Below are 15785 nucleotides of genomic sequence, written 5' to 3' on the forward strand. Positions count from 1 at the left end.
ATTCAAACAGAGCACCATGTCACAAGCTGAGGCCAGAGCAGCGGCTTGGCATGTTACAGAGTGATGTATTCTGGCTAATCCACATGACTGTGCCCTGAGTGTCCTTCAGGAGCAGACAGACTGAAGACAATAATGTCCCTCAGAATAAGACAATGGCTCTCAGGACAATGAATGTAGGCTTTGAACCAACATTATGAACTCCTGTCTCTGTTGACTCTGCAGGACCCTCTGTGCTTACAGCAATGCCCTTAATTGAAACTTACACTGTACTGTCTACTCTGTAAACAATGATATACATATTATTCAATTCAAAAAAACAATGCTTTTTTTTATTTTTTATTTTGTGTTTGCCTAGCAGATATAAACAAGAGCTGGTGGGTTTCTGTCACAAACAACATTGCCAGGTACATGTGTATGTAAAGAAAATCTAATGCAAATGCAATAAATAAAGTCCATACTCACTCTTGTATCTTCTGGGGTTAACACTGCCCAGACACAAAAGGAGACTGGACTTTGTGCCGATATCATACATGTCAATATGGGACACTCATTTAATATAATTGTAAATATGATATTATAAATGTGACATTAGCCATTAATAAAATGGTGCAAAAGCAAATTTTCTATAAATTGGGGACGCTTAAAACCTATTCTTATTCTTCTGCAAAAACTACATGTATTATTTCATTTTTATATTGTATATTCTTGAAGTCTGCCCACTACACTAACAGGAACTGACGCGCAGCTAAACGTAGTAAAATCATTTTCAATGAGTAAAATGATATGGTCTCATGTTCTGTGTTTATTTTATACCTAATTAAAGTTTATTTATGCAGGACAACTTCTAATGGCATCGCGTTGTTGTTACTCTGCTTATATCGAAGATTACTTCGATTGATTGTTTACACAAACACGTTCGCCTTTTATCTCAGCAGTGGGAAAGTTATTATTTCCGAGGTACAGAGAACGCAGCATGACGCCGCCTGTGGTGGCTCATTACATTATCAAGCAACTGGAGTGGCAGCGGACAGAACAGAGGGGATCCCCGGGATATTTTCACCGAAGCCAGCTAAATACTCAATCACCAAACGCCTGAAATTCGCGGGGGGAACTCAGCGAAGCTCCTCCTAGACTCCGTAAGTTCGCATGTTTTTTTTTGTCATACCAATTAATCCAATGTTTTTAATTTCAATTAAATTAATGACGACGAAAGGAAGTTTGTCTCTCGGTGTTAGCCAAGCTAACGTAAATTAAGCTAGCTAGCATAGCTTGATTTCAGCTAACACGCAAGGTAACTATTTGTGTGGCGCTCGGCTTACACACATACACCTAGCACGCACGAACTGGGAAGGAAGAACCGCTTTTAAAGTTGAGGAATATTAAAACTAACTTCACCGGCAAACTTGTATTTGGGATGCTCCAGTAGGAAGACGTAATGTAAGTTACCCATTTAATACTAAGAGTCGATGTAAATTAATTAAACTCTTGTACGCAAATTGCATTTTCTGTATGTAATTAACGCTTAATTGTTGGTGAATAAATTTAGCAACTGTCTGTGCGGGGTGTCCAGGGAGGTAGCCTTAGCAGGCTAGCATAGCTCTCCGACTAGCCTTTTAATATTAGCAGCTCTGTGATGTGTTCGATGTCATTGTCTGGTGTGTATCGCTATTCGGACGCGTACAGACATCCAAGCTAAATATCACAATCACTATTATCATGTGCATAGGTGCATATGTTCCGGTGTTCAGAGAGTTTAATATATATATATATATATACATTTGTATATTTGTAAACGTTAATCACCACATTTGGTTATTAGTCCGTCTGAGCCACTGGTTGTGTAGCCGGACAGATGGACAGGTTGTTGTTGGCAAGCCAAGTTAACGTTAGCATGAGATTAGCTTGTTGTTGTTGATGGGTTAGTTGAAAATGGGTAGCTATCCTTTTGAGCAAAGTTGATCCAATATAACATGTGAACGTTATAACTAAGATAGTCTGTTATTACTAAGCCGACTGTTGTTCTTCACCGTGGATGTGTATGATTATGGAGTTATAAGACAATGATCTCAGAACTTTGATTAGCTCAACCGTGAAAAGCCTTTCTGTGGAGGCGTAATGGTGGACGGTGGTGCCTCCGTCTGCTTTGTAGCGTGTTCTTTAACCATTTCCCGGTGAAGTTATTAATTGTTGGATGCTGCTTTTGTGATTGTGAGATGTATTGCGTCTCAGTGTTAGGTTATTATTTTTGTATATCCCCAACAACTCTCATCAAGATCAATCCTATGAGACTGGCTGGCTGTTCTCACCCTTGACCGGTAATGGTGGACACATGTCACTTTGCATTTCATCATGGACCCTGGATTTGCCTCAGGAGGTGTACATCTTACGAAAATCTTTCCAAGGGTGATTTAACTGGATAGGTATGGAAAGAGATCCCACCATATCCTGGTGCATCAGTATTTAAACACGTCTGTGTATGTCACAGGGTTAAATTTATCTTGATTATTGTCATCTTTGGTCAATATTTCATATTGGACATTTTTTATGCAGGTCACTCTTTAAGGACTTTAATCTCATGAATATATTTTCAGTTGTGTTGAGTAACAAGTTGTGCAGTTCAATTTAGTTCTTGAGCTATTTGTGTGCATGTTTAACAACCTGCAACATTCAGTTGATTTAAACTAGACTGGAAATGGAAAGCATTAGGAGAGCTCAAACCTCTGCCAAGCAGCTCATTCCCCTTTGTTAGTTTTATTAATTAGTTTCAGCCACAACTTTTTGTTGTTGTTTTTTTTTTAGCTCAGTGAAAAACAAAGACCTCAACCTCATATCTATGTAAATATGTCGTTCACTAGTGGGTCATTTTATTAGTGGTACTGATGTTTTATTTATTTTCACTTCATCTGACTGTTCTGCTCAGCTGCCCGACTCGATGATCCTGCAAAATGTTTCTCTTTGTGTACAATTAGAATTTCATCAGTATTTTAGATGATGTTGGAATAAACAATGGGCTTTTCCATGTAAACATGAATCCTGAGTGCAGCTCGAAATCCTGTCTTTGTGTCGGTGACAGAGTTTCACTGGAAATCTGGCTCAGTCAGCTTTGACAAAGTGAATCCAACCAAACGGTTGGGAAAATCAAGTTCAAATGGCCTTCTATCCACCCTCCACAGTTCTGGTGTGGGAATATTTTTGGTTTAAGATGAATGAGAGAGAGAGAGAGAGACCATTTAGATGAAGAGGCTAGTATTTCAACAGTGGCTAGAAAGAAAAAACAAAAGTGGCGGTACAACCACGATACTCATCCAATCCCATCTCTATACCGCTGTGTCTGCCAACTGTTGAGTTTATCTTGACCGGTTTTCAACATTTTCCTAATGTTACAAAACTGCTGATATTGGCCCAGGAAATGTAGAGGAGGCCGAGGCACAGGTCAGCCGAACAAAATGGAGGTGGGATTATTCGTCTTTAGAAGAGGTACCATATACATTTTTCTGAGCGTCATTGTAGTTTTAGTTTTTATTCTTGAATTTTGAGAACATGTTTTGTGCACCCCTTCTTTGCATTTTGTTTTTTGTTTTTTGTTTTGAGGCTGAATAAACTACAAAAGGATGAGCAAAGATGATCTGCTGCGTTTGAGTTTCATAGGTTGGATATAATTTGTGTAGCTTGTCACATTGCTGAAGAAGAATCCAGGTGGAGCCGTGTGCACACATTATCTGAGTGTGTGGCTGTGGCACTAACACACACACACGCACACACACACACACTCTGTGGCAGATTCAGGGTTAAAGGCTTCCATTTTGTTAGGTAACACCCTAATGGTCTGATCTGTCAGTGGTGTTAAAATGGCAGGGGCTTAACCCTTTGCGTTCGGGACACAACCAGTAGAGACACACACTCGCGGCGCTGACCGAGCGTACAACAGAACAGCTGGGAGGGGTGGGAGGGGTGGGAGGGAGAAGGCACAAGTGAGCGAGTGAGAGAGTGAAGACAAGGAGGCGTATTTTTCACTTGGGTACAGTCAGATTATGTCTCTGTTAACCACATGCATTCTGCACCCTTCTCCCTCCCCCATCCATGGCACCACACCTCAGATGGGAGCCTGCCCCGTCTTCGCCCAGTGAGCACACATTAACAGACGTATTAGTTTTGGTTTCTTTTGCTTTTTGACAATACGCCAAAGGACAAGACGTTAACTCGTCGGTACTAAAATTATGTTACCAGAACAAAATGTATAAATAGGAATGAGATTGAAAACGGTAGCTCTGAACACAAATGTTGGCGAGTTATACGTAATCATCCTGAAGATTTCCCACTAAGATATTTGGTAGTTTGAACAATTAATTAAAACATGATAAGGGTCTGTCTTTTATTGGGCAAGAATAACACATACTTGCATAGATTTTACTGGACGGAATAATTGTTGTTTCTTATTAGTAGAAACTCAAAGGACACTATTGGAAAGCTTCAGTTATTTTTAAATGGCTGTTAATGTGTTGGCTTTCTTGGTCGAATCTCAGTGGAGAAGTCATTAGAGCAGCCCAGATGAGTGTTAACCTGGGGACGAGCTTTAACCATTGATCTTCCCTCTGTGAGGAACTGGACAATGGACGACGTCGACAAATGAAAACTGTAGTGTCGGTTCAGGTCAAGAGTTCCTTTTGCTTTCTTTCATTGAAGTACATATTCTCATGCCATCTCACAGGACAGGACATAGATCCAATATTTTCTTCATGCACCTCATAGACTGTGTGACTGATGTTAGCCCTCACATAGAAATGTAATTGATGTTGTTGATTTAGGAAAGGCATATTTGCTTTATAAGGCCTATTTACATAGCGATCATGTAAGGGTGCACAGTTGAGGCCCATCTATGAAACACACTGTGTTATATATTATATTATACTATATTACTATATTGGTAGTTTTTGAATGTATCAGTGACTTTTTGAAAGCAGGTCGATGACTGATGTTTTTAAACATACAATGTCAAACTCTACTTATGATGGGGCTGTGTTGATGATGGCTATTAAGTAATGGATGTCCTCAGAGGTATAGCATGTAAATATTTTTGAATATTAATATTCCATTATATAAATGTACAAATCCCCCCAAATTGCTGTAATGTTATCCCATGAATTAAGGGGTTTTTGTTAAACAATATTTCTGCAATTTGTTCTTTCTAAAGCTTTCTTCATTTGAACGTGAACACACTAAATTAAAATTCTTAAATGAGTACGACAAATATGGTTTAATAATGGTTTATTTAGTCCTATTATTTCCATAATTGTTATAATGGCTTTTCTTTCTCTTTAACTGTTTACATGATCTGGCCTCTTCTTGCTATTGTTGACTGACAAACCCACCCCTTACCTATTAGCCGCTATGTTCCTTCTGAAAATATCTTCCTCTACTACCACGAATGACCCACCTACCTGCCCGGTAACTTAGCAGCAGTGCATTCAGCACATGAAACATTGAATTCATGATGTAATCCCTTTCTTCAGGGAAAAGAAAAGTTGCCACGTGTCTCTAGATCTGAAACCAGCAACCACAGCTGTCCTAGTAACAAGCAGGGCTGATGCTGCATCATTCAGTGTTTGTCAGTCAGTTTGTAAGTCACTTGGTTCAACTTCACCATGACACTATTGCAACTACCATTTCTAAAATCTTGCAGGGTGAAGCAATGTTTTTGAGGCGTCGTGTGTGTGGTTTATGAATATGCACACGAAACGCCACATGCAATCCATCGTTTCTGTAGGAACTTGTCTTGCACTCATTGCAATAGTTAATTCGTCCTAACCCGGACCCTGTATAGGATGGGTCTATATTCACCCATCTCCATCCACTTCTTTTCTTTTACCACTCTGCCTCTCCAGGGGTTTGATCTGTGCCTTCTCTCACAGACCTGTTTGAACCAGCTTTCAGGGAAGCACTGTTTGTCTCTCATGGACTCTTGGGATACGGTCATGTGGAGCTATCATGATTCCCGTTGGGTTAGAAAGATAAAGATCATTTTGTGAATTGGATATGCAAGATGGTGTGTATGCAAATGTAGGTTTCCTTTACCCTAAGTAATGCATTAGGTATTCATATTAGAACTCTTAAACACGCAGTTGTACACATGTTTAATCTTTGTATTTATAAAGATAATTAAAATATATATATAAATATTTAGTCTGATGGTGCCTTAGGGCTGAGCAATATTGCTTTAGAGTTGACATTTTGTTCATTAAGGTGGTTAAAAAGTCAAATATCATACTAGAAATTTCTGTTGTATGATTCAAAGGAAACTCGAAATGTTCTCAATTTTTTCAGGAAATGTCGGTTTGACATTTCTAAATTAAAGTAAGGAGTGATTTACGGATGCGTGCACACACTTTTATCAGTTTGCTATGTCCTCTTGCATTTCATGCTTTTTTTTACAACAACCAAAGCAAGACTTACTATTCTCCAAACAGCCTGAAAATGATCAATGTTTGTTAAACTGATGAAGTTCTCCTATAAAGCCTTTATTTTGTAAGGTGGGGCCTCCACCCAGCTTGTTTGTCCAGCACATCCCACAGATGCTTAATTGGACTGAGACCTTGGGAATTTGGAGCCAAGTCAACACCTCAGTCATATTCTCAAACCATTCCTTGGCCATTTTTGCTTTGTGACAGGAAACATTATCCTGCTGTCAGTGAATACAATTTCCATGAGAAGGGTTAGGGTTCCTTTAGTCCTGCGGTCGCTCCTTCATTGGCCTCTCTGTCCAGGGGTTGGGGACTGCTGCACTAAAAGTTATTTTTATCAAAATGATTTTGGGTATTCTCTTTTGCATGTTGCCACCATTTCAAATTGGCCTCTCTCTCTTTTCAGGGCGAGAGCAGCCATGTCAGAGGAGGCGGTGCGTCAGACACGCAGCCAGAAGCGGGCACTGGAGAAGGATCATGCAACTAATGTGGATTCCTTGGAAGACGTGGATAATAAAAGGGTCAAGCTGGAGAAGGGTGATGAAGCTGGAGCGCCGTTGGCCCTGGTTGAATCTGAACCCGAGGGTGTCGAGATGAAGAGTGAGCAGGCTGCAAAGGTAGCATCAAGCATCCTAAAATCTGGGGAAGTAAAAGCCACGATTAAGGTGGAGGTACAGACGAGAGATGAGCCTGTCGACATGAGCACATCCAAAAGGTGAGATGATGAATACTGGAAGAAAGTTCATTCCCTCTGGCACAAACATCACCATGGACTCATGGGAGAAGTGATTAGGTGGTCAAAATCACTGCGACCTCACAAAACAAGCTTTGTCCACCACTCATGAATTCATATGCGAGATTTCACACAAATGTCCGTTGTGATAAAATGAAGTGATTCTGGTGGATGTGGACTGGACTGCTGGCTGGAGACTGGTCCTAAGGGCACTGCCCAGGTGCCCTTGAGTAAGGCACCGACCCCTCAATTGCTCCAGGTGTGCCGATCTGTGACTACGCAAACACCGACCCTGCCAAATGAAAGATTCAAGTCTTCTTTCATCAGGAAAAAAAAAGGTGCATTTGTACCAATTTCCATTCTGGAGTTATTGGCCCTTGAAGAGAGGCATAATTAAATTTCAAACCTAATTGACGCCTTCAGACGGCAACTGGCAGTGAATGAGTTAAGTTACGGCTAACTGATCTTTAGTGATCTTGCGTGGTGAAAGGATGTGAATGGAAAGCAGGACTTCACATTCACAACTGATGCGTACGTAATAGTTTTCATGATTTCTCATGAGTTTGTTTGGAATCTTCTTCAGGGTTATTAATGCTGTACGCCAAAGTTTTCTTGCTTGCTCGGTGTGTGGTTGTGTGTGGCGACGCGCGGTTTGGAGTTTCGTGCTTCTGCCGAACTAAAAGCTGGCAAGAGCTCTCACTGGACTGGTACAGGAAGTCGCTGTGCGGTTGCCGACGGCCTGCCCCCATTTAAAAAAAGTTTAAGACTCCTGAGGCCTGGACTCCATTTTCTCCCACAGCAGCACCTGAACTCTGCCTCACACTTCACACAAAATGAAGGCTATGTGTCACAAACTGGTTCCAACTGGCCGTTGCCATGGTTTCCACATTGGAAGGAGCAGTGGAAGGAAGGAGGGGTGGTGGGTGTGTCACATGACCACACAGAGAAATGCATGATGTCATGTGATGTGTTTGGTAGCGGAATAAATATGTGCACTGATGTAATGGCAGTCAAAGTGTAGCAGGGAGGTGACTAACCTGAAAGTGCTTTGGCTCCGTTTATGGTCTGTCGAGGGTTACCTTTGCCCCCCCCCCCGTCCGGTGATAAACTTATGGGTTCAGATAGAAGACGTAGTCTGTGGGGGCCAAACATGGTAAATTATGAATGGAATGAAATGCAAGCCAAAGATCCCATGCAGAAAAATACAGCAGCGGCTGGATTGAGCATGTCTTGAATGGGTTCATGTATAAATCAAGTGTAAGGGAGTAAGAGCGATGGGTCCTCCTCCTGAGGTGATTTGAATGGTTCATTCTGTCGGCGTTTGAACAAATACGGTCCAGGTCTGCTGCATCTTGATTATTTTTGTTAAATTAAAGTCTTCTGTGGCTTGAAATGGCACCGAGCTGTGTTGCTGTGTTCCATTTTGAATGGCCAGTCCCATTCCCCAAATAAAGACTGATTCAGCAATCCTATAGCGGGGGGGGGGGGTCGGTGTGAAACCGTGATCTGAGGAGCCGAGGCACGCTGAAACACTCGGCCTTACGTAACCCAAATGGCTACGTGTTGTGACGCTTGTCTAAGCTGTTCTCAATGGTACGGTAGCAACCATTATAACCCGGGTCATGCAGGTTATCAGAGATGCTGAGGCAGCTCATCAAGAAGTCTCTTTTTTGAGAAACCTTATAAAGCTTCTTCCTTCTGCGTTGCACGTGTCCGAGATGCTCGATCATGCTACACGTGCAGAATGTAAACGGGGGAAAGCTGCTGCCTCTCGATGCTTCAGCTGAGCTTTAGGAGGGTAATCCCTCTTAAAATAGCAGTATGTGAAAAGCACAGCGTGTCTGACATCTTTCCAGATTTGATTGAAACATGTGTAGACGGCCCTTTTTCTGGGGGTAAAAATATGTCCTATAAACAAGGTATTTAAAAGGTTTTTTAAATACCTGGGAAAATACCACCGACAATAGGTTCCAGATTTGAAAGATTTACTCATCTAGCTTCATAATGTATCCGCTACATAGTTACTTTCGTTTAGGTGACCTTGTTGAACTAAAAATGCGATGCCAGTTGGACTGCCGCTGGAGAGGATAGCGGAGAAACGTGTCTGGCGTGCGGTTAAACGTTTGAAGAACTGGGTCAGTGAGTTTGAGTATAAAAGATGAACAAGTCACTCGGGGTGGGGGAAGGGTGTGTGAAGTGGCAACTGAGTGATTGACTGAGTTGGAGAGAGAATATACACAATAGGTTGGCTCCTGGCCATGTATTCCCCCCCCCCCCCCCCCTCCCCCCCTCGCTGTCGCCCTCCCCAGTGTCTCCAGCGGACCTCCGCTCTCCTCTGCTTGGGACTCTGGTGCCGGCAGCTGGGAGGGAGGGAAGAGCTGAGGCCCAGGCTGCGCCGATCGGGCTAGGCCACAGGCCTCGTCTCGGAGGTAGGGGAGGGGCCGAGGCCTGTCTGGGTGGCAAACTTGAAGTCCTGAAGACTCTCGCTCTGTGTCTGGACAATGACAGAACTTAGAATGCATGTTATATTTCATAACGCCGAATTTACTTCAGCCGCCCTCCACCAGTTTTCTTGCCGCACAGACTTTAATTTTTTAATGCACCATCCCTCAGGACCTGACAGGATCCCTGCAGATTCGTTCTTCACCACTCACTGTAAAATTAATACCCCCCCCCCCCCCCCCCCCAACGTCTTATCGCCACCCCTCCCCTGATTGATGCAAACGCAGCTCGCCGTTTGTCGCCTTTGTTCCCTTTGCGCCTCAGGAAAAGCTGCATAACATTTTGAGGCTTTGAGCCGTTTCCTCTCAGTGGAAATAAAGAATAGCACCCGAAGCAGTTCTGTTTCTCGTTGTCGGCGAACGTCTTTGGGGCGTGCGTCGGACAGCAGAGAGCGGGAGGTCGTGTCTGTCGATGTTACCTCATGCTGGAGATAACGGGTTGTTTGGACGTTCCCCTGCCGCCATTACTCCATTATTGATCTCTTGGTTCTTCTTGTGTGTCCATTGTGTACTGCAACAGGCCTGCTGAAGTCATGAAATGCTGCCATCTATTGGATGTAACGCATAACTACGGTGTGGCTTTCTAAACTGAACTCGTGTTCAGCTTCACTGAATGATGACGAGCCTTTCCTTGTCTGGTTTCTCCTCCCAGTGTCATTAAGAAAGAGCTGCAGCCGCCGTCACCAGATGATGTGATTGTGTTGTCGGACAATGAGCCCTGCAGTCCCCTAATGAATGGCCACTGCTTCACGAAGACAGACACGGATAAACTTGTGGTGGGGAAACAACTTTGCATACAATCCTAAATTATTTATATATATATATATATAAAGGCACACACGCCGGTATTCGAACACTGCTAAATCTTTCCCCGTGATTTTTCATTAATAGAAGAGTTCTCCTGAGGAGAGGGAGCGCTTTATCAAACAGCTGAAGGAGGAACTGAGACTCCAGGAGGCCAAACTGGTGCTGCTGAAGAAGCTGCGACAGAGCCAGATTCAGAAGGAGAGCGCAGTGCAGAAGGTAATGACCCCAGAGGAGTGCTGATGGTAAATCATTGTCTCTTTAGAGCAATGATCTTTAAAACCCACAACAGATATGTAATATCTAGGTTCTAGTTCCACTTTGGGGACTTTTAAACGACACTAATCCTTGCTTCAAACAACTTCATGGCCTAATACTACGCCCTGTTCTTCTAGGCTGGCTCCGTCGCTACTCCCCCCCCTCTGGTGAGAGGTAGCATCTCATCAAGCAAAGGAACCCTACAGGTAGTTACTGCAGTTCGCTGGTTCTCGTTTGAGGCGGAAACCGATTGTTGGCTGGCGGGCGTTTTACGTACACAAAATCAAATGCACTGTGTTAACAGGTGACGGGTCGAAGCTCGGGCACGGTGATCCCCCCTCCCTTGGTGCGGGGTGGGCAGCATGTCCCGTCCAAACACAGCGCTCAGATTGTCATGCCACCCCTGGTCAGAGGGGCGCAGGTTAGTTGTACAAGACGCTGTTTAGATGCCAACTGTCATTCAAGCCCACATTTGAAAGGTAGTCGTTTGAAGAGCTCCTAGTTAATTTCTGATTTTTTGTTCACCTTGCTCGTCCCCTTCATGCGTCGGTGATCATTGCCTCTATGTGTGTGTGTGTGTGTGTGTGTGTGTGTGTGTGTGCTGTCATCAGACTATTGTAATGACTCCCCAGCAGATGGCCAGTCTCCGTCAGCAGCAGCAGCAGCAGCAGCACGGTGGTTCAGGACCCCCTCCGCTTCTGCTGGCTCCCAGGGCTTCTGTGCCAAACGTCCACATCCAGGGCCAGAGGATCATTCAGCAGGGACTCATCCGGGTGGCTAACGTGGCTAACAGCAATGTCATGATCAGCATCCCTCAGGTGATGACGCTACACGTTAGTCAGTAGAGGTTTCATAGTCACTCGAACAATTTCATTCTCATTTGGTGAGCTGGTTTCTGTTATGTTTGTGTTCAGGCCTCTTCAAACAACTTAAAGGGCTCTTCAGTGTCACCAAACTCTACGGTCAACGACTCCCCGGCGAGTCGGCAGGCAGCTGCTAAGCTTGCGCTGCGTAAGCAACTGGAGAAGACTCTGCTGGAGATTCCCCCACCAAAGCCTCCTGCTCCAGAATTCAACTTCATGCCTTCTGCAGCCAATAATGAGTTCATCTACTTGTTGGGCTTGGAGGAGGTGGTGCAAAAGCTTCTGGAGATGCACGGCAGGGGTGAGGAGATCTTTGCGCAAACAGAAGGCATGTAGATTGAACGGTAAGATAAACATCTTTATGCATTTCTTGTATAGGAAATGTGGGCCCGTCTGCAGCCATGGCCGGCGCCATTCTTAAAGAGCCGTACACTTGCTCCCAGTGTAAAACGGACTTTACATCGCGGTGGAGAAAGGAGAAGGCCGGGACCGTCCTCTGTGACCAATGCATGTCGTCCAATCAAAAGAAGGCCCTGAAGGCTGAGCACACCAATCGGCTGAAGGCGGCCTTCGTTAAGGCACTCCAACAAGAGCAAGAGATTGAGCAGCGTATCCTCCAGCAGGCGGCCTCCTCCTCTTCCTCCTCTGTCTCTAAGACCAACTCATCCTCCTCCCCCTCTTCCTCACTGTCCAAGAGTGAGATGCTGGTCTCCCAGCAGTACAAGCAGGTCCGGGCTGCTATGCACCACAAATCTGTGGCTGGCCACCACTCCGCCATGAAGCAGGTGAGCGTTGCGTTCGGTCCATGATGATGGTTCTGTCTTTAAAACGTAATTTCCGATATCAGCGGCATTTATCTCCCCGTTCGTTTGAACTGCAAACATGTCACGGCACGTCCCATCAACGCGTCTCTTCCTGCAGGGTCACCTGTCTCACAGTCTCCAGTCTGCGATGGGCTCTCGCGGCATCGCCCACTCATTCACCTCCTCTCAGCTGCAGAGCGCCGTAACTGCAGCAGCGCTGGGCAGCAGGCAAGGTAAGCATGCCGCGGCGCGGCTGCTGCAGCAGGGGGCAAAGGTCGGCGGTGGCGGCAGCAGCGGTAACCAAGGCAACCTGTCCGCATGGAGGAAGCAGAGCAGTGGCAATACAGGTAAGATGCGCGTTAGAAGAGGTCAGGCTGGGTCCTCTTTGTAGTAATCGCTAACATGGCGACGTGAGGGAGTCTTCAGGCTCTGGCTTTAATTTTAGAATTAATTTCTAGTTTTCATCGTTTTATTGTCCTTTTTATTGGGGGTGAAATACTTTCACTCGTCTTCATCTTGAGCCTCTTTCTACATCAGTGAAATGGCTTTTTGGTGTTTCGATCGCCAGCGTACTGAACACGGATGTTTTGTTTCCTCACAGGTGTGACCATGGCCTACGTTAACCCCAGTTTGTCTGCCCACAAGAGCACGTCTGCTGTTGAGCGTCAGCGAGAGTACCTGCTGGACATGATTCCCTCCCGTTCTATCTCCCAGGCAGCAAACACATGGAAATAATGTAATCTCGCTTCATATTGACTACCCCCCCCCCCCTCCCCTAATGTCAATAACAGCCATTCTCTTTATCCTTGTAATCTGTTCTATGAACTCGGCCTCTGGCTCAAATGGTGCAAAGGAGAATTTGCCTGATAATTTCGAGCGATCCAGGAGTTCCTTCACCATCTTACCGAGCTGAATCCCGAATCCCCAGTCGGGAGTTTTCCCGTGGCGGCATGGGATTCTGGGATTCTCCTGCAATGAATATGTCAAATATGGGTACCCGTTAATGGGGGGTTTGGATGGTCTCGTACAATTTGACAAACATCTAAGGCGATGTTGACTCTCCCTCCCAGTGTCACCAAGAGGGAAAATAATCTGTGAGCCCCCACTGCCTCTGGTTCAGGGAGAGGAATAAACAAGGATCACCATCATCTTGACAATGCTCGCCTTACGAGCCTAACATAACGGAAACTGAAGACCTCATCACGGCGACAGTGTCTGAGCTTCGAGGACCATCCATGAAAATAACTGCTTCAGCTTTGCAAAATTGAATTATAAAAAAGGACTGTAAAAAGGATATATCGTCACACAGACTGCCTCTTCTCTCACGGCGCGCATAGCGGAGAAGTCGACGCGTGTTGGAGTATTTTGTATGGCCGAGTGTTAGGATTTTGTCTTTTCTTCTGCAAGTGATATACTGTTTGGAATATTTTGCTCCCCAATACTTTGGAAGTGGCCTATTGTTGAGGTCTGAATTTACAGGCTGTTACTGTTGAGGTGGTTTTACATCTGATGGGTTTCATGTTGTGGCCTACTTTTAAATACTTTGTTTTTCTCAGATGAAGAAGGAGAATAAAGGTCAAGGTTTCGACTCATGTAAAGACACGGAGTGTGTATTTGGAGGACTATTCTTATTGAATATTATTAAACTTCCAAAGAACTAGTGGAGCCCAAATGGAATCCCTTCTGCTAGAAGGTTTCTAGTTTATTTGAACCCTCTCTATGAACATGAATCCATGCTACACTGAGGGGGTGTAAGGAATGTCATACCTTTGACATCGTTTTGCTTTTAGTCATAGGTTGTGGTGCATTATTTTTCTTCTATAGACAAAGTGTCTCTGGGTTTATTTATAGGGTCATGCTAGTAAAGCTATATTTGTATACCCTAAGGTTTGAATTGATCTCCACTTAAAAGGATTTGCTTCTCTTGTGTGTCCAGTGTCTCACGCTGACCTTCCCATTTGGTCTGAGTGAAGCTGGACAGCTTTCGGAATGTAGTTATGCAAAAAAAAAAAAAAGAACTTACGGCAACAAACGACAGAACTTCTTAGTCTTTAACGTTAAGTTGTATATGATTTATGTCGGGCCCTTAAATTTAGCTGACTATGCCTTTCACACGAGCTCTATTGCATTTTTATCAGGTTGCAGCAGCACAGGATAAGCTAGCGAAGTACAAAATGTCCTACGTTGAACTCCTGGAGTTATTTTAATAAAAAATGTGCTGTTTTCTGTCGATTCGGTCCCTGGGGTGGTTCAGTTGCTGTGAACGTTCCACAAAGCAGTGGCTGAAATCACTCAATTTCATATTTAAACAGACTATTGATGATATTGAATTTAATTAGCACAGGTGTAACATGTATGCATATTTCAAATTGTGTGTTTTGATAGCAAACCAAGTCTAAAAATAAATCGCAGCTGACCACCCCAGCAGTGATTTTCTTCTCTCTGTCCAAACTTTTAGAATTTTCACATTGAAAAGGTGATCATGATTATTTTGTCACAATGTAGTCACATCTTGCTTCACTGTTGGAATTGTGTCCGGATTCTGGAGTTACATTTTCAGTTCCCTGCTTATCGTCGGGCTCCGTGAGAGAGATGGCGCACTGGGCATCGGTGGAAGTGTATCCCTCTGTGCTGGGATGTCATCGCTTTACATGTGGGTTTCATTTTGGATGGTGCTGTAATGCATTGTGAACATTTTGAGGATGGGAATGCAAGCATCTAAAATTAATTTTCATTTGCTAAACATGCGTTTCTGTCTCGTAGTAGTCTCTAGACATATCCCAGGTTGTCTGTACATTCCTGACAGGTTGAAAATGGCAGTCTGCTTCCTGTGGATGCAAAATAAGCAATCTGGAGCGAACCCATGATTTTATACCCTCTGTGTCACCCTGTGCTGTCCTGACTACTGCCTGCTGCTGCTGTTCAACATCACCATTCCGTTACTGTGGGGTTGAAGCACTTCTATTTACAGTGTAGCCCCAAAGGAGAAGACCTTGTATGAGAAATGTTTTTTTTTTTTTTTGCTCTATCAAATAATAAACTAATTTTAATCCCTCTTTGATTGTTGTTCTGCTGATTACTACATTATGTTTAAGTACCTCAGAACTTCTTTGATATTTCCAGAGATGAAGCATATTTTCTCATGCAGAATCAGAGTTTCTGAACTGATCCATTTGGACTGTTGGCTTGCTCACACTAAAACGTAGACTAAAATCATACACCAGAAGTGAGCCAATGAGATTTGATAATGTTTGAGCCTTTTGTCTGTAACTCTTGACATGTTGAATTTTATTTTTTGTGAAACTAATGGTTGCAATGAACCTGTTTTGACTCCCTGCGTATATGCATCCATCAGTCTACATTGA

The 15785-nt window shown here is 43.9% G+C and overlaps 1 protein-coding gene across 1 annotated transcript; it reads left to right on the forward strand.

The window, feature by feature from the left end:
* The first annotated feature begins 1026 nt into the window (after window positions 1-1026).
* gatad2ab (GATA zinc finger domain containing 2Ab) lies at window positions 1027-13155 on the forward strand. Its single transcript, XM_068743379.1, has 11 exons — window positions 1027-1136; window positions 6865-7173; window positions 10345-10468; window positions 10584-10715; window positions 10892-10960; window positions 11059-11175; window positions 11366-11572; window positions 11669-11918; window positions 11996-12402; window positions 12539-12767; window positions 13022-13155. The coding sequence occupies exons 2-11, from the start codon at window positions 6878-6880 to the stop codon at window positions 13153-13155; spliced, it is 1965 nt and encodes a 654-aa protein (XP_068599480.1). The 5' UTR covers window positions 1027-1136; window positions 6865-6877.
* The last annotated feature ends 2630 nt before the right edge of the window (window positions 13156-15785 follow it).

The sequence above is a fragment of the Brachionichthys hirsutus genome, chromosome 9, assembly GCF_040956055.1.
Source record: "Brachionichthys hirsutus isolate HB-005 chromosome 9, CSIRO-AGI_Bhir_v1, whole genome shotgun sequence".
NCBI classification, from domain to species: Eukaryota; Metazoa; Chordata; class Actinopteri; order Lophiiformes; family Brachionichthyidae; genus Brachionichthys; species Brachionichthys hirsutus.

Excerpts from the sequence above, each read along its gene's own strand:
- gatad2ab (XM_068743379.1), top strand. The coding sequence starts at position 6,878 with ATGTCAGAGGAGGCGGTGCGTCAGACACGCAGCCAGAAGCGGGCACTG. Across the intron at positions 11,573-11,668 it reads TCATGATCAGCATCCCTCAG|GCCTCTTCAAACAACTTAAA; the intron begins GTGATGACGCTA and ends GTTTGTGTTCAG. Across the intron at positions 11,919-11,995 it reads TCTGGAGATGCACGGCAGGG|GAAATGTGGGCCCGTCTGCA; the intron begins GTGAGGAGATCT and ends TTTCTTGTATAG.